Source organism: Poeciliopsis prolifica, unplaced genomic scaffold, assembly GCF_027474105.1.
Source record: "Poeciliopsis prolifica strain line A6 unplaced genomic scaffold, Auburn_PproV2 SCAFFOLD030, whole genome shotgun sequence".
In the NCBI taxonomy this organism is placed as follows: Eukaryota; Metazoa; Chordata; class Actinopteri; order Cyprinodontiformes; family Poeciliidae; genus Poeciliopsis; species Poeciliopsis prolifica.
This window is the reverse complement of record NW_026562405.1, coordinates 5,859,287-5,879,208: the sequence shown is the minus strand read 5'-3', so window position 1 is coordinate 5,879,208 and position 19,922 is coordinate 5,859,287. Positions and strand designations below refer to the sequence as shown.

The 19,922-nt window shown below is 37.4% G+C and overlaps 1 protein-coding gene across 1 annotated transcript in view; it reads right to left on the bottom strand.

Moving 5' to 3' along the window:
• The window catches only part of LOC129372866 (glutamate receptor-interacting protein 2-like), a 91,832-nt gene extending 73,274 nt beyond the window's left edge, over positions 1 to 18,558 (bottom strand). The window contains 1 exon segment of the mRNA XM_055050407.1: positions 18,045 to 18,558. Coding sequence (XP_054906382.1) covers positions 18,045 to 18,192 — 148 coding nt within the window. The 5' untranslated portion in view covers positions 18,193 to 18,558.
• Between the last annotated feature and the right edge of the window lie 1,364 nt (positions 18,559 to 19,922).

Here is a 19,922-nt window from a genome sequence, read left to right as displayed (position 1 = left end):
TATGCTATGCTAATAGTGCTTAGCATTCATCAGCAGAAGGGAGAGCGTTGTGCAACATAAATAATTATCTGAACAAAAGCCACTAAAAAGTAAAACATAATGTAATGAAACTTCTGAGCAGTTAATTTGCCTCAAATAATTTTAATAATGGAAGTGCTTCAATCATTCGGTGAATCGCTGCAACCCTAATTGAAACACCATTGTCTTCAAGCAACAAGGTCCTGGGTTCAAATCCCATTATTCATGGAGTTTGCTTGATGTCTCCACACATCTCTGAGAAGATTGTTACAAATGTTTCTCATATCTTGCAGTCTTTCTGCAAGTCAGTGTGCAAGAAACTAACGTAAGCCAACAAAACATCCTTCTCACGGTCAAGGATATGAAATCTATGAACGAGGCCAACAGAGTAGATTCAGCAGCATGTATCATTTTTCATTTCCTTTCATTCTGTCCTTTTGCTGTGCATTTCCCAGAAGTGTGCCTCTGATGAATGCGTATTTTTGAGTAAGATTTGTGCTAACATTGCATGTCATATGTACAGAAACCATGTGGAGCAGGCAAGTCAATCAGTTAGTAAAGAAGGAGCTGGCGTGAAGGTTGGACCGAAAGCAGAGCTAAGCACATGTAAGTCACTCAGCAAGCTGAGATTTTGCATTTTAATTAGTCAAAAAGAATCAACTGATTGATCAGCTGAAATGGACTGGCAATGGCAAACACTGATGATCTGCAATGTGGACAAACCACAACTTAAAATGTTCATCTGCAAAAAATTTCAGTTTTGGAGATAAAAAAAATAAATAAATATTGAAATTATTTTTACCTTTTACCCAAACAGTTTCTGTGTATCAAACTTCAGTAATATCACCACAATATCCACAATATCCACAAAAAGCCACATTTGGCTTTTTGTGAATAAAGAGTAATCCAGTGCAGGCTTTCAATGATTCAACTGAATTCAATTTCATCAGCACAACAAGAATTCAGCTTTTTCTCTTTCACTCCATAATTGTCTCAACCCCAAGGCAAACCTCATTAAGGACTCCTTCCCTCTCAGTTTAACCCGTCTTACTCCAATTCATCGCTTCAAATCTTATGATCCACCACTCAAACTCTCTCACCTTCCTCCTCCGTACCTGGAAAGGTCTCCCTCTCTCAAACTGTCATGGTGGCTGAGTTCAGAGGATAGAGTGGATTTTTTTTAAATGACAGAGAGATCAAAGCTGCAAATGCCTGAGCTCAGTGGAGGGAAAAGAGAAAAATTAGGAGGTGAAGGAGTAGGATGGGATATTTGAAAGAGGAGCAGAAAGTGGAGGAGAGTGAAGGAAGCTTGGGGGGAAATATGGAAAGTGTAGGTAAAAAGTAGATGGTAGGAATGAGAAGCAAAACAAGGAGAAAAATATTGCAGAACTTTTGATTATTAAAAAGGAACAAGAGGGTCGACTAAAGAGTTACAAGAAAATAATAAAAAGGTGAATAAAGCAGTGGCAGATCTGGGAAAGCATCTTTGGGGATGAACATTACAGAAGCGAGGAAGATGGGAGGAACAGATGATCCAGAGAGAGCTGGAGGAAAATGACATGATGACAAACAGCGAGTGAACAGAGAGGACAAGTGTCTTCTAGAATTGAGTGAAATCAGTTGAGCATTTGAAAATGTCCCGGTTCTGGCAGAGTCTTGGGGAAGACTCAGCTGTGAAGGAGTCAGCTTAGTCTTACGGGGATCCAGTCAGCCTACACCCACAAGACTATTTTAGGTACAGTATTTATTTTTCTTCTGAGTGACATTTTCACATCTTTGCTGAAATATGACAAGAATCTATCAGGTTTTGATCTGTTGCACAAACAGTTGGAAAGTAAGTAATATTTGCGATATGTAATGAAAAACTGACTCCTAAGTTGGGTGCAAAAAAGATCTTTACTTCCTTATTACTTATAGTGAAAACAATTTGTACAAACATTAAGTTAAACTAAATAAACTCAAAGAGCAGCATGTGGCAGATCAATCCACCAATACTTTGCTTAAGATTTTATCTAACTTCATGACTAACAACACCTACATACTGACAAAACTGTTTCAACATGTGTGTATTTCCATAAACCGTATGCTGGAATTCACATAGAGACCAAATGCATTAAAATGCAAAGCAGCAAGTTTATGGCGGCATTTTTATCTCAGAAAAAAAACTAACATTGTTTATCAGCTGCATGCACAACCTCAGAAAATTGCTGGCAAAAAATACTCCCACACATCTGCCTACATGAGATCAGGACTCACAAAATGTGATACTGAGGAGGCTGAAAGGGAACGTGGAGGCAAAGAGTCGAAGAAATGAAAATGAGAAGAATCTGAAAACTTTAAGGAAAAAGCTTTTCTTCAAAATGTATTCAACCATAGTGTAGAGAAAGTAATTTTTTCAGTTCCAGGATTTAACATGTCCAAGTAAAGTAAAAATATTCATCTATGCAAAATTAAAAGAGTGGCAGCCGACTGCTCTGCAGAAAAACCGTGATGACAAAAGGCCAAAGATTGGAGAAATTATGAGATCTGATTCATTTATGAAAATTATTTTCTTAACCAAAGCACGACAGTTTTGAAAACAAAACAAAACACACACAAAAAAAACAAACGTGTTTTGATAAAAAGGTTTTGCACTAGGATGAGGTCGTTCTATCAAAACTACAATGGAAACTTTTTTGCATCACACGGGTCAGGTGATGAAAATCTGGATGTTACTACAGACGGAAAAGATGAAGAAGACAACAGGAAGTAGCAGGAGGATGATTTGTTTTGTTTCTTCAGACAATAAGCAGCTGCCTCCACAGCATCACCGTTCATAAAAAGTTATGCGAGTTGAAACTTTTCTGAAAAAAGACGGATGACAATAAGACACTTGTAACCGTTTCCAAACAGGTAGGCCTTGAAGCCTGAATAAGATGCTGACGTCTCCTCTGATTGGCTGAATCATGAATATACTTAATGTAACTGTTACATTCGTCTCTGCCATAATTCATCACATGAACATTATTATTTTTATTAGATTTTAATTTCCTTTCTTATATATTGCAACACTGTAATTGCAAAATTGTGTTGTTTTTTATATTAAGAAAAAATAGACTTGTGTAAATTTGAAGACATCAAGTCAAAATACAAAGACATCAAGAATTAAGAAACTAAACACAAGAAAATAAACAAATATTGCAAAATTCTTCTAACGATAATGACAACAGAAACATTAACCATGTTTGGCAAGATCTTATTGACAATAATAGAAAACTTAGAAGTAATTAAAATACAAAAAATACCACAAATGAAAAACCAAAGCACCTTGTGCTCATAGCTGGTATATCCTGATATTATCCTATGTAGAACTGATGATTGGCACTTTCTCTTCACCATAACATGAACGCATTTCCCAGCATTTTTTTTTTGTAGCTGTTAAGATCGATTTAGTTATTCCTAGTGATAAATCAAAACTTTTGTCCTCAATAAGAAAAGAGAACAAAATTATTCAAAATTCTCTCTAAAGTGATACTCCATCCCATGACACCATCAGGCTATGATATATTTGCTTGTTTACCAAAAACATAGACATTGAAGTAAAAAAAGAAAAAAAAAAAACTTTTCTTCCAGAAGTTAAGAAGGAAGATACACTTTGCAGAATGCAACCACATCATGTTCTGGTTTCCTGGGGATGTTTGACAGAATTATTAATCAAAGAGCTGCTGTGTGACAAAGGAACCTTTCCCACTTTTCACAAAAGACTGACTGCAGATGTTCAAAGAACCATGTTAACGTTACTCTCAGTTTGTTTAATTATTTAGTCTCCAATGACAAAAAGAAAAACATATATTTATATATATTTACTAACGTAATATAAAACATTTTCCATAAACTATTGAAACAGCAGAAAATAAAACTGAAGAATTGTGACAGTTTTTCTCATGTCATTTCTTATTCTTTACGTCATCCAGTAGTTTGGCCATCAAATCCCAATTCATCCTAATGTGGGTGTCAGGAGGAGCGCAGACAGATAAAAGCTGAAATCTGTGCTGGAACACAGTGAACAATGCAGATGAGCAGAGCAGCAACTGATGGTCCAGAGCTTGTTTAATAAATCATCACAAGAGCAGAGTCTGCAGAGTATTGCACAAAGCCAACATGGTTGTTCAACTCAACACATGCAGTTATTCAGTTCAGTTTGAAAACAGGCCTGCACAGCAGGTAAAAGATTACCATCAAGATTACCAGAAGTATTTTATAGACTGAATAAATCCTATACGTTCTCACAAATTAAAGCTGGTTTTGCATGTTTTGTTTCCAGTTGTTTTATTTTAATACTATGTGCTAGGCTAAAAACACAAGCAGAGTATTTTGCAACAGTGACTTAGATTAGACATACTGGCTCTCAGAAAAAAATAAAATAAAATCAGACATCTGCTGCTGTGAGCTGCAGTCCTCTGCATGGTTTATGCAACACTCATAGAGTAAAAATATTGATTTTTAGTAGAGTTAGAAATGTCCTCTCCTCTACAACCAAATTCAGCCAGTTTCTGAGAGATGCATTATTTATCAGTGAACAGCAAGGGCTTTCCTTACTAGACAAGAGCATGCCATAAACGTTACACATATGAAATATGTTTCTTTTATTACTGAACATTACTGCTATTTAAGAGGTAAACAAATATATATATAAATATATATATATATAAGGTCATGCTGTGTAGTTAGAGTAAAGGCGTTATAAGAATTGTACTTCCTGTAGATTCGTTTCCTGCTACTTATTGTTTGAATGCAGAGCAATATGCTCTGTAGCGACATCTACTGTTTGGAAGCAGGTATATAAAAGGTAACATGTTACTGATGGAACTTGTGTCAAAAGAACTGAGTGGCCTCAGATGTACTGTCCATTGCAATATTAGATATAAATGAAAGTGATGTATGGAAAGCAGTAGTGTTTTTTTTAATAGGCTAATTGTCATGTCTTGGTAAAAAAAAAACAACAAAAACTTCCTTTTACAATCCGTTGTGGATTTTAATAAAAGCTGTGGGCCTAATTAACACTTTAATGAAACAACTGCACATGAAAGAGTAAATGTGTGATATAGGGCAAATTCCTACGACCCTGTCAGCGATTTTGTGAGTAAAAATATGTCCCACTGTTTCACCGCAGTGATTAAAAAAAACTCACTTGTCCTCCTAAATCTAAGGTTTGACAATTAGCTGGACCTTCCTGTCCAACATCACCCAACAAGTTTCCTTCCCTCTGATAAACACAAAGAAACACACACACACACACACACACACACACACACACACACACACACACTTCTGAATTTTGCATGTCTTATTGTATGTTGATGATTGAATTTATTTTTTTAATTCTAGTCACACCACTTACCCAGCAGTTCCCAAAATTCTTCCCAGATTTTCTTTATGCTCTTTTTCCTTCCTTTTCCTAAAAATACATCTGCTCAAAAAAAAAAAAACATCATTCACCCCCATCCCACTAAGCCTCTCCATGCCTCCACTCACTGTTCTTTTTGTTCAGATTTTGTAGTGCTAATCTCTGAGAGGGTTTGATGGTAAAAATAAATCCTAAAAGCCTTGGAATGCTGACTGACTGTTTACGGTCTCTTACAGAGGTGAGTGCCCTGAAAACTGTACTATTTTGCGTCAGGAGTGTGTTTATGAACTCCTTGTGTTTTGTCTCTTTACATCCTGGTGCAGTCTGCATGGCTGAAGGTTCTTGTTCCCGGAGACATTATAGTGTCTTTTGTATGCTACAAATCTACACATTTCAATGTCATCGTTGCATTATTTTACATATGTGTGTATTGAAAGTTGTCATATTCTCAGGTTGTTCCTCTGTCATTGTTGCACATCTGATTTATCAAACAATTTCAGAAGTTAGAGGAAGTACGAACACTGGGTTCACATTTACTGATCAGAACACAACATGTGAAAAAACAGAACAAACTGAAACTTTTCTGCAATCAGTTTTATGATCCATTCAACCATCCATCTTTTGCTTATTCTGGTCAGAGAGACAGCAGGTGTCTGATATTCATGTACCCGGTAACATTACCTACGCTGACTCTAAGAAGTATATTCTTCTTCTAAAGTGTGGTTTAGTTTTCCCTGATATCTTCTTGTGTGTTAGAGCCTCAACAAACACCCCAACCCCTGAACACAGACCAACAGAAACTTGGTGCATTTCGAGCTCCTCCAATGTGACAGAGCTTCTCAACTATTACTTGAGAAGCTCTGTCACATTGGAGGAGCTCAATTATTTTGAATTATTACTTGGAGAAGTCACACTGTGGTACGACTCCACCCAGAACGACCTGACAGCTCCTTAAATCCCCAGCGTGTGAGCCGACTGCAGTCAGGTGTGGAGACCACAGCAGGTGGGTCACACACTCCCGCAGAGATCCTCTGTCCAGGGAAAGAGTCTCTCCGTCACACACACACACACACACACACACACACACACCACACACACACACACACACACACACACACACACACACACGCGCACACACACACACACACACACACACACACACACACACACACACGAGGCCGGGTCCTGATGCCACTTGGCTCCAAAGATCACATTCTCATATTCATTGCCAAAAATCCAGAAACCTCCAGTTCATTCTTCTGTCATCAATATGATGACATCACCAAGATACATAAATCTCTCTATTTAATACAGGAACTAACCACTCAGCCACTGGCGTTCTCCTTCGTTTTTATTAACAGCCAAAATACTTTTCTCACTTTGCATCCATCACTCACAAAACAACTATTGAACCTCACTCATTTTCCTAAAACAGCAACAAAAAAAACAACAAAAAAAAGCTGAGTAATTTAGGTAAACATTTTTTCTGATTTGCAGTTATTTGGACTGCATCGTTATTTTTGAATGGCAGATTTCATTTCATGTTCCTGATCTACTTTGGATGAACTGGGCCTTACATGTTTGAATTTTTCTAGACCGAAGCTGCAAATTAAAATCTTAATTCTCATATGTTCAGTCATGGTTGTTGTATCAAGATGTAGAGTAGTGATATTTGTTGAGTCTCAGCGACGTTCAATTCAGATGAACGCGACCTGAACGTGAGGTCGCATTTGAATCGGATACATATCGGATATGGATCACGTTCGACAAGAATCCAACCTGTGCTGTTCAAACGGTCATAAAAAAAATCGGATACAGGTCACACATTGTCAAAAAAAATAAAAAATTGCAATTGGGTCACTTCAGGCTGCAGTGTGAATGCAGCCAAAGTCCTGCCGCTATGAAGAGTAAGAGGTAACGTGCGACTACAGAGCAAACGAGACATGATGCTACGATGCAAAGCGGATCCAGCTGCAGAAGCAGCAGGAGTCAGTGGAGGCACCGGATGGTATTAAGAACCTGTCTGATCTGGGAAAATGTTCCTCAGCTGGATTTGATGCAGATACAGAAACATGTTGAGGATGGTGCACAAAAACTTTGCTTGTATTTAAAGCACTGAATGGAATTGAAATGTCTGTAATAAGATCAAGGCATACACATTTTCCCTTTGGCGATTTTCTCCTGGGGATATCCCACCTGACTCATAGTTCAGGTAAAGGCTGAGTAGTAAGCCACGCCCCTTTGATTCACAGTATGAAAACACTCTGGAAGCACAAAGAGCCCATCATCTATTGGCCCTAGGCTTATTGTGGAACTATGACATATAAATGTTTCTGTGTCGCCCTGAGGTGCAACATGGAATCTACCTGACATGATCACACCTGCTGCTGAGCTCTGACCATCACACCTGACCATCAGCAGCCCTTTGTCATGCTGCATCGGTCAGGTGTGATGGTCAGAGCTCATCAGCCAAAATTAGAACTCATGCTATTATTGTGTGAAGTCAATCTTCATATCTTCCACTACTCCACAAATGCAAGAGCACAGGATCTGTACTTTCAAAATAATTCACCAAGACAGACCAGATGTCAAAATACTAGCTTTATTTATGAAATTTGGGTATATTTATGCATGTCATCATGCATCATTATGGCTATGCATAGAATTTTTTTTTATTTAAATCTGAAAGTTAGTTTTATTGCTGGAGTAAGCATGGATCTTCCTCCTGCATGGCGTCAGGTTGTTGTGGGCTCTACAGGAATTCCTCAGGGACGTTTATGCACTTTGTAAGACTGACTCACCTCCTCCAGCTGCCTTCTGAGAACCAGAACCGTCTCACAAGCTGGATTGGGACACCTAGACCTGACCTTTACTTGTTAGACCAGAAGAAGTCTGTCCCCAATAAATAAACTTGTTGTAAGCTAATTGCTCATCCTCCGCATCCATCCATGCCTGAGCCGTGTCAAACAGAAAGCTCTCCTGTGTTTTGTCTGTCTGTTGGTCCAGTACATCAGTATTCCCTGACCTGTGTGATTTCTGAAACGACAGGAAGGTTGAAATTGATCCACTTCTGTTGCTTATTTGAACCAAATAGCAGGACAGTGACAGGCTGTGAAGGTTGGCCTGCAGAAGGAAAAGCTGACTTTGAACCTCATGCAAGCGGTGTCTGGCTGGAGTGCAAGCGATGATGGAACCAGACAAAAATACAACAGAACAAGGTGAGGCACAAACTATGTTGTTTGCATGTATGAACATTTTACAGACACGTATTTGCATTTCAGTGTTTAGGTTTTCAGGGAACATTTTCAGAGTAATGAGGTATTTATCCTCAGGGGCTTTAACCCACAATAAATCAACTCTACACATGGTGAAGTCAAAGATGAGCTACTGATCAGTGTTCACTCTACAGCTTCACAACAAAACCAAATTAGTTATAGAGTCACACTGAATTAAAAAGGCAGATAAATAACAATAAAATCTGCACAATCATTTACAGATCAATCTGGTGAATAAATATCAGGCAGGGATAAAATATAAATAATAAACAATAATAGAAACTTTGAATTTTAAATAAACACAGAGCTTAGCAGACTGAACATAATAACTTGCGGTCAGAAGCACCATTTGTTCTCTTTACAATCCATGTTTGCCCTTTATCCTAAATTAAAATCACTATATTTTTGAGTTCAGTCGATTCTTTAAATTGTTTTTCTGACATTTAATTTTCAGTCTGTTTCATTTCTCCTGCCTTTTCTAAACTTGTGTTGGCGTTTAAGCAACTGTGCAACCAAACACAACAGCGCCCACTGCTGTTTGTGTCCTGGAATGCAACAGCAGCCATCATTTTCCTTCTGCTTTTAATGCCAGGAAAGAGAAGAACGGTCAGAGGTTCAGACACCAGAAGCCTGGGGTGCAACTGGGAAACCTGTGAAAACCAGGGCAAAGGTTTCATCCAGATGTTTCATCTCACATCATGAAGAGCCTCTGTCGAGGTTGGCTTTTCATTTACACCATGAGCTGGAAACACAGCGCTAACGAATAGACACAATGACAGATAAAAGAATGTTTTAAACCACAAAACAACCATTCTACTTCCCACCTATTTGTAAATTATTAAGTGTGGTTCTTGAAATGCCAGGGAGCTCCTCTTTTTAGATTCATGCTTCATCCGACATTCATGACTCTCTTTGATCACTAACTGGCAGTTAGGGCTTATTATCTTACAGTAAGATGATTATTTATAGGATAAAAAAAAAGCTGTGTGCTCGCAGAATTTTTTTCCAGTTTCTGAAAAATGTGTCATAGTGCAATGAATAACTTATAAGCATTGTCTTCAAAATGTCAAAACTCATCCAAAAAACGTCTTTCTTGTTTCGCACATCAAGAATCAAACAAAAATATAAACTTTTCAAAAATTGGCATAAGGTTATGAATATATACCAGTGACTAACAAAACACTCAAAAAGTGACATTGTAACTTTCTCAAAAAGGTCAGTAATACAAAATAATCTTCAGGAAAATACAATTTGAGGTCAATTTGAAAGGAAATGTTTGATCCAGTGACGAAGGCGTGAAAGAAAAACATCAAGGAGGAAAGTGGAGGATTTTCTTCAGCTTTGTTTTCACTGAGGGATTAAACTCAGAGCTAAAAGGTGTTCTCGAATTTAGTTTCCCTCCTTTCTCATTGTTACTCTGCTGTTTTTAAACGTGCAAAATGTTTTAGCATGAAAATTGCCAGAGAATCTGGAGAGTTCAACATTTCTGAATTAATATCAAAAACAGCAAAATTTAGTCAATGTATTTAGAGTTTGGACCTAAAACCTGTTTGTTTTTCTAAGTGGTATTTGTCTAAATCACACAAGGGTTAAAATTGATAAAGACGTTTCTTGTATACCTTTAGTTTTGTAAGCCAAGTTTTCTGTGAAATATAGATCTTACTTTATTTGTCAAAGTTTGCTGTTGCATGGTGCAGAAATTAGTTTTCAATCGTGGAAGTCACATTTTGGCTTCCATGTGGGTTTTATGATCAGTGAGTTTAACATGACAAAGACTGAAACACACATTCATATTTATTTCTTCAATAAAATATGTTGCCTATGTGCAGAACATGAGTCCCTGACAGCGTCAGGATAGAGAACGCATCCTTCAAATGTCTGATCTTTAGCTGCTAAGAGCCCAGAAATATGGTGGACAGGCTGTTAAAATAACAGACTGACTACAGAGTAAAGAAAAACAACTGACAAAGCAAGAAAGGCAAAGCGAGGACACGGCTCTCAGTTCAAGGTGCAAAGAGCCACAATACAGAAATGAATGTTTTGTGTAGCAGAGGTTAGCTTTACTTTGTTCAAACATTTATAGTTTTGTGGAACTAAGCTGCACTTCTTAATCCTTTCACACAATGCCTGACATACAACAGGAACTGTGGAGGATTATGTTAAAAAGAACAAATGTTTTACCACACACTTTACTCTACAGCTTTGGACACAACATGGATCTCCAGACCCTTTACTTACGCAGCGTCGGCTTTTATAAAATCCCTGAAACTTTGGAACAAAAATACTATGAAACTTCAGGCTGATTCCTACAGTTGTTGCGCATACAGCAGGAAACGGTAAGTGTAATTATCAACTATTATGATATTCTATGATATGATTTTGTGACATTACCTACAACTGATTCCTTCATAAATGACCCTGGTATTTATACATCTATCAGCTCCACGTTCAGAGAGTGTCTTTTAAAATGCAAAAAGATGAATTACATTTGCAATCAACCTCCAATGATGCAACACAGACGCTATTATAGCAGAGGTATCAAAATAAGTAATCGCTGAGAGCTTTCCAGATCTTCCAGCTGCACCCCTCAACCTCCACAGTGAAATCAGTTGGGCTCGACTCCATCTGTCTCTGCACAGGAGGTTAAATGAGCCAAGCAATCTGATCGGATGGCTTTCAAAGGAGAAGCAAATTGACAATTTATCTGGCAAATCAAATGAGAGGAAATACAGTATTATGGTCAGCAGATGGCAGGCCTACAATTTAGCTGGGAGAATATTTTTGCTCTCCCAGAGTGTGCTGAAAATGCTTTTAGCACATTTATAATTATCAAATCTTTGGCTTGAATCAAAATATTTTATGTTTTGATTCAAATTAGATTTTTTTTATGGTTTCAAGCTGGTTCGGCTTATTATCATAGGTCTCCTCCAGTCTATCTACAATTTGACCCAAACAGTTTGGAATGGAAGCAAATTCCCATTTTTAGTGTCATAAACTGGTGAGTCATTTATATTTCTATATTGTTATTTTTCTGAGAACTGAAAAATAGCCTCACTGTTGAGGCTCCACAATGTGCATCAGTCCTGTCAAGCACCCATGCAGGCAATTGGCCTTTCCATCTAAGAGTTTGTGGTGAGTGTTTAATTAAATGACAAATCCATCCAAAACACGTCCAGTCGAGAAAAACCCCCAAAACAGTGACAAGTAATGTTATATAACAAACTCCAACTGCAGGACAGATTTAGTTCAAAACGTATTCTCTCTCTCTTTCAGCTGAACTATATATCAGATTTCAGTATTCTGTGCAGCAGGCTCATCTTTAAGAGGAATGAGTTCATACCGTATCGAGCACTATGTCTGCAAAATTTGGGTTTTAAAATTAAAGTCTCAAAATCTCAAGAAACAACAAGGGAGAAAAAAAGCTAAATACTAGACTGTAGAACAAGATTATTATACAATTAATCAATAAAATAATCAATGAAAATAAATAAAGTACCAGATTTTACCTTTAAAGACAATGATTGTAGATTTACCAAAAATAAAGAATATTTTTGATTAATCCAATAATCTCAATTTGTGCCATAAAATGCATAAAGTTCAAAATGTTTTTGATACGCTGTCTGTGTATTACAAATGTACAACACATTCATAAAAAGATTTAAACGGGTCTGGTGATCCATCCACCCACACACGTCTGCAGTTATTGAGGTCAAAGTGCATGAGAGAAAGAACAAGGAGAAGCAGAGAGCCAACGGAAGAACCCATAAGAGGAGAGGGGGTGGAGAATACAGACACCGAGGTATAGTTAGTCATACCAAAACTAACTATCCTTATGATTTCCAAACCTCAAACCAATGAGACACTTATAACAGGATGGAAAACATAGTCAGGCATCATGGAAATGTCAACAACATGTGGCAGCAGCTTCTCGGTTTGTTTAAAGTCGATGTTTCAACCGACTCAGTCCTGGTGGTGATGTAGCAAAAAGATCAAGATATGATGAGCCGTGTTGATCCCCAAAGCAAAATCTAGGTCACTTCAGCAGTAAAAATAGCAACAATCAGTAAATAAACTCAAATCTGTTCAAAGCAAAAATTCATACTGCTTTCTATTTTTCCTGTTTTGTCTGTTTTATCATAAAAATATTGCAGTTTGTCCCTGACAGCTACTTTTTATCTCTGCTCATTGCCATTAAAATAATATCTCTCATTATCTCCTGATGATACAAGAATATAGATTCTATAAATGATCAAATCCACTAGAGCTGAGCTTATTGAAAGGATATTGGAGACAATCCAAAATCTCAACGCGGCCCTGTCTATTTTTAAAAGACGATAATCGATAGATCAGTTGGAAGTTTCTGATAAAATTTCTGATAGATGCTGATTTTTTATTTATTTATTTTTAAAGATTTTACGAAGAAAATAATTTCACAAGGATTATAACTTGTAAAGGAACTGAGTTTTCAAGTTGTAAAATTATTTACACTAAAGAAACGTGTGTAAAGACTCCTCAAAACATTTTTTATAAGGTTTAAACAGCAAGTGGAGTTTAAAGGACTAAAAGCAACGTATCACATGTTTCTGCATTAAAGCCCAGTCCATTTCTTGTAGGCGTCAGCATGTAGAGTGGCTTATTGAATAAGTTTCTTCCCCCAGCACGAAGAGCTTATTCTGAGTCACTGCTGTCTCTTGCTTTGCTTTCAAGCAGTTTGCCTGAGGTTAATTTGAGAGTTTGCTCCAGGCCACACAATCATTATTCTTATTCAGAGTTAAAATGTTCAGCATTTTTGATGTTAACTTTCAGCAGGGAGCCATCATGTTTTGTCTCAAACCAGGTGCTGCCATGTGCTTCCAGGATTCTCTGGTATTTTCATTCACTTAGTTGTTTGGCACCTGATACGTTTAATGCCCAACAGTGAGATTCTTACACGCCCTGAGTGTTTAAAGATATTGCATGGAGTTCAGGGCTTTTCTGCACTGATGTTACAGTAAAAGGCGGCTGTCACCATGTGGCTGTCACCATCTGTCAGTAGAAGAGCGTCTGACTAGCTGCACTTAACGAGGAACACCAACTCAAGTTTTGGATTTTTTTGGACTTCAAATGTGGAATATATTTTCTACTCTACAGTCAGCACGGCTTTGTGAAGTTATTTTTCCCCCCTGTATTTGAAGTTGACCCCTTTGATATATTTGTCAGTGTTGAAAAGCCTCAAACAAAAAAGCCTCAACGGGCCCCAAGCGTCCAGAGAGACCACAGACCAATTAAGAGGTCTTGGTCTGTCACTATTCATTCTGGAAACTGTTCAAAGAAGAGAAACAAAAGAACAATCAAACAAAAGGCAAAGTCGTGTAACCAGAGTAAAGTGCTCTCAAGTGAACGTGTACAAGATGACTGGAGATTGGTTTTAGTTTTCTCAGGATATAAGCAATTGCTTTCATGGCACCTCATTGCCCCTTAATACTTTTCAGAAGAGAGTCGGTTGAAAAGGTATGTTCTTGTTTCCACTTCCCAGAAGTGCTACTATATTTTACTATAATAAACTCAAAATAGGCCTCTTGACACCTACTTCTCCTGGTTGGCCTGCAACGTTTTCTCTTTTAGCCAGAAAAATACCTTTGTTTAAGTGCAGCTAAACTGTTATCAGCTAATAAATAGAAGACTGAATGTCCTGCAGGACATTACTACATGACAAGTAGCATTCATACCAGTGAATAAATAAAAAATATGCATTTACTGGGAGGTTTAAAATCCTTTCCTTAAGGAATTCAATTATCTGATTTCACCAAACTGAATTATTTTTATTCAGAGATGTTCCATGCTGCTTCCAATGAAGATGAAGATATTTTAAATTCAGAGTATTTGGGATCTTTGACTAAACCCAAGTCTCAATATCTGGTGCTAATCTGTGCTCTGCCTGAACTCCAGCAGATGCTTGGCTACTGTTTGTTCACCTAATCTTTAAAAACTCCTGCCTGTTTAAAAAACTCAGGTTGCAAAAATTACTTTCCAAGAGGCCGTGCAGGTTTTTTGCTGATCCAATCAGTCTGGTTAGGGGTTAGGGGTTAGGGTTAGTGTTATGGGGGTTAGGGTTACAGTCCAATATTTATATTTGTGTTCAAATTGGAAGAGTTCCTGCTTAAAACTCTGCTCAGCTTTAAGTATAAGAAGCAAGAGAACAACTTATTCAAATTATTTATCAAGTTACCAAATGAAATGATGAGCTTTTCATATTAAAACATTCCAACATGTTTCCAGATTTTCTTTATTCCCATGTCTGATTACCATTTCATCTGCAGACATCAGTCACAGAGGATACTGCCTGACCTCGTCTGACAACCAGTACATCAGTACAAACCAGATGTACTGAGATTTATGAGATGTAAACATTATACAGCCGGTTGAATCTGTCGAAGCCTAATAGACACACGCTAAAAGGAAATGTCTTTAACCAACGCTCTCTCCAAGGAGCTTTTCTGTCTCGTGTTTTAACCTTTGAATCTACCAAGCAGCTGCTGGGTTTCCTCCGACAGAAAACTTTTAAAACTATTTTGAATAATTGAGCATAATTTAATGTTTAATGACTAGAATCAATTGGAATGCACGTGTGACTAAACTAAAATGACTTTTTGTAAAATATGTCTTTTGAAATTGTAACTTCTACCAAACTAAAATCTTCCCTTTGACAGCCAGTTTTTACATCAATGGGTTTGATACAATCTTTGTACTGATTGGAATGTAATTCATGGTGTTTTTCCAGAACCAGCCAATGACCCGTTTCCTTGTGTAGATTATAACTCCTGTTGTGTGAAGCTCTTTGACGTCCAGCTGTTAGATAACCGACAAGTGATTAGAAAGATTTAATAAGAGTAAATAAACGGGAGATTGAAAGTGAGAAAGTTTGTACATTCCTCTCTCACCCATAACACTACATCTATGAATTTTGTCCCAGATTCACTTTTATTTTTTTTAAGTGCAGCTGTTTTTGCACGATCAAAGCAACTTGAAAAATAAACAAAAAAAGCAGAACCCGGTCAAAAAAAGAAGTCTTTGAAGAACATGAGGTACCCAGCAACATGTAAATCAGCTGAGAGGTAATTATGTAGCTCCACTAAATTAATATGTATATAAAATTTGAATATTGAAAATATCTATTTGAAAAGAGGAAAAACTTTTCAATATATGCAAAGATTTCACAGATTTCTTCATAAAGCTTTGGGTTTGACTTCAACATAGTTATGAAGTTTAGATGGTAAAAGTTGAGTCTACAAGCAAATCAGAGTTCACTGTGATAGAGCATGTGTGTCAAACCTGAGGCCCGGGGGCCCAATCAGGCCCACCGTCAGCTTTTATTAACAGCTGGGTGCTTGTTTTATCAGTCAAATACAGATGCAATACAGAAACAGCATACAGATGCAAATCAAAGCAATTTGCATATATATATATATATATATATATATATATATATATATATATAATATATATATATATATTTGGTGGCATATATATATATGCCACCAAATTGCAACAACGTGAAAAGATGTTCAATGTTTAATTGTAAGAATTACCCATCGATTGCAGATACAGTTATTTGTCCTTATTTTTAGATGTAGTTCAGGCTAAATATGCTTCTTTTAGCTTAACGAACAACAAACTAAATGATTTGTCACATTCCCAAACCAGATATAGGTGCTACTTTTGGTTTATGAAGGGTTCTGGAATATGAAAATATGCATCATGTTGTGGAAAGTGCACCACACAACAACAGAAAACATAAGAAGAGTGGAAACAGCGCTGCCTCTCTTTCCAGTAATTCAAGCAACAATCTTTTCATGATTGCATCTCCAGCAGCATCAGACAAGGAAAAGATACAAAAAATAATAAGGCAAAAGGCTTTTATATCAGTCTGGGTTCCTAACACCAGACAAGTGTCATAAATATGGTGGTAGTTAGGGAGGACCGAATGCAGGCGAAGGGAGGCAGAAGTGAAGCAAAAATAAATGTACTTAATAATGAAAGGTAACTTACACAAAGTTAAAGGCTGACAAATCCAAAAAGACACAAGCTGAATATAGTTTAACAAATATAAGAAACATACAGGTAAACAAATCCTCTTCTTTTCTTGCCTCACAAAAAACAAATTTCACAAAAAGGTGCTTCTATTCACACAAACCTCTCTTATAGTGCGATTTCCAAGAGATGGCCATAAGGGAAATGCATCTCATGAGCATCTATCAGCATCAGTAAGCAATGAGAGGAGAGACTGATGCTGATTTCTACATGTTGTGTTACATGGAGACTCCAACTTGCTTTAGAGCATCACTTAAAAAAGTACAATAAAAGAGAATAGCAGAGTGGAAAACATAATTCTGTCAAAAATTCAACAATATTTCATAATAATCAGTCATTTGAAGCATCAAAGAAATGTTTTGGTTAAAAGTGCAGAAAATCTTCACTGATGTTTGCCCTACAGGGGACGTTTCTACATGTGACAATATTTGCTTGTCTTTGTTAATTTAAATGTTAATTTAAAATTTCAAATATATATACATACAAGGAGCCTCAGTGAAAATTCTTGACTCTATGGTGCCCAAAATTGATTGAAAATTAATTTATTCACTGCATGTTTATGTCCGTTTCTTATATATGGAAAGTTTCTGTTTATATCACAGGTTTGTGGTGCCTTTCTATCCTAAAGACAAAGATATAAAACTTCAGATATTTCACTACGAGATATTAACATACATGGAAAAACCACAAGAAAGGTTTACAGTATTCAATTATGAACTGATCAGTACATTATTGCAAGAGAAAGAAAAAGTTTTGTGAGGGACGCTAAAGAAAAATAAATCCTCCATGTTCCTTATGGGGCTCCAAATCAAAAATGTACAAAACATGTTAATGACCAACGTGACTAAATTCACTCTGGTTGAACTAATCCCATGTTTGAGATCAGCAACATTGGTCCATAAATATAAAAGGAGGTTAATTCCAGGTTTAAATATGTCTTAGTGAAGTAAACCACATCCTTTATAAACTGCAACAAATCTCGATTGTCGACTCCATGAATGAGTAACAATGGATGCACCATATTTAAGTGAAACTTGAAGACAATTTAATGGATCATAAACTATGATTTATTACATGCAGAGATATTGACAAGCTGCTGCGACGGCACAGGAAAGATTTCAGCTTTCAGCACCTTAAACATCTTAAGAAATCAGATGGGGGTTTCTGTCCCCTCGCTTATTTCTGTCCCCAATAAGTTAGGAGACAGAAAAACAACAAAGACAGAAAAGTAATCTACTAGCTGCAAGCCCAGAGAGATCAACTTCACCGAGGCACATGTGGAGCTGCAGACTCACCAGAGATGCAGAGGTTGAATCGACACAGTTCATCGCACAGCGTGTCCGGACTCTCCAGCTCCCCCGGTCCTCCTCTTCCTCCTTCTCTCCTCTTCTTTCTGGGTGACATCCTCTTCACCATCTTCATTACACGTTCCACTTTATCCATCCTGGACAACTAAGTTTCCCAAAGTCCCTCCTGATGTCTTTAGATCCTCTTCTCTTCTTGTTTGTGGCTGTCTCTCTTGTCCTATTGTCTCTTCTGTTAGCTATAATATCTTGGCTTCACTAGTTTCTTCTCTTTTCTCTTATGCATTACCTAAATTCCTTCTCTCCCTTTTTCCTGGTTCTTCTTTCTCTCCACAGTCCAGCGTTTTAAGTTTTCCCTCTTGTTCCACTACAGCGTCCGATTTTACATCCCTCTCATTTAGACATCTTCAGTCTTGATCTTTGTTTACCTTTTCTTCTCTCTGCTTCCAGAAAATCTGATGATCGAAATGATGAGAGAAGTGAGATACTGAGAGAAACGAATGAAAAGAGGGAGAGGAAGAGACTGCACATTCACTCACGCACCTCCTTCCCTTCCCCTCACTCTCTCTGTGCACAACAGTACAGCTCCCCACTGCATCAGCACCACATCCAGCTACCAAAACGCCCTGGCAGAGCTGAGCTTTGTTCAGTCTTTCCCAAAGGGGTGTGTGTGTGTGTGTGTGTGTGTGTGTGTGTGTGTGTGTGTGTGTGTGTGTGTGTGTGTGTGTGTGTGTGTGTGTGTGTGTGTGTGTGTGTGTGTGTGTGTGTGTGTGGGTGTGTGTGTGCGTGTGTGTGTGTGTGTGTGTGTGTGTGTGTGTGTGTGTGTGTGTGTGTGTGTGTGTGTGTGTGTGTGTGTGTGTGTGTGTGTGTGATATAAATATATGTAGCTTTTTCCCCGTGAAATATTATCCATCTCACACAGAGATAAATGCATCTCCGCTGTCATTTTGGTCATACATTAATTCCACTAAAACTTCTTGTATCTACCCAACAGTTTTTTCTGGATGCTGTTTTGTTGTTGTGAATGCCTTTAATTTACCAGAACTGTTTATAGTTCCCTCACTGCCCCTTCCTGTCCATGGATCCATGCACTCATGGACAAACGGTCCACAAAATCCAGTGAAATGAGCAGGATTCTCCACCATTTTCATCTCTTCTGCAGCAACACATATTCTCCTCAACGGCTGCTGACGACTTTCACTTTGAAATGGTAATGACGCCTCAACCTTTGAGAAGAAAAATCCTAGATTGTAGTTGCAATTCTGTAGTTCTGGAGCCAAAACAGAGCTGCAGAAATGTTCATCTTTAAACCTGTTTTACAAGAAAAAGGAAACATGATCATAAGAAATTATAGATTAGGACTTTCTAAAGGTTTTTAGTAGAGCAAACACTATAGATATTTTATGATGCCAGTTTCAAAACAAAAATGATCTCAGTGCGCTGCCCAAATCAAAAAGTTAATTAAATTTAACCACATTTTGGCTCAATGTAATTATAATATATTCCAGCCAGTGGAGAGTTAGAAATGACTCAAATCAATTCAAAAATACTTTCTCAATCCCAAAGGGAAATTAAAGAAAAGCATCAGATTTTGGCTTTTGGCAACACAGGAAGGGAATAAAAGCACAAAGATGAATAAAGCATTGTTAACATATGCACTAATACATAGGAGTAAGGAAAAGAGACCAGACTAAAGTCTAAGCCTTACAGAGTTCTACACAGATTATAAGACAATTTTGTTCCTGGCTTAAACAGTTTTAAGACTCCTGCTGCATTAATGTGATTCAGTCTTTGTTTCAAGGAATTAGAAAACAATCCCATAACAAAATATTACTTCACATCATCTTTCTCTGCATTCAGTTATGTAGC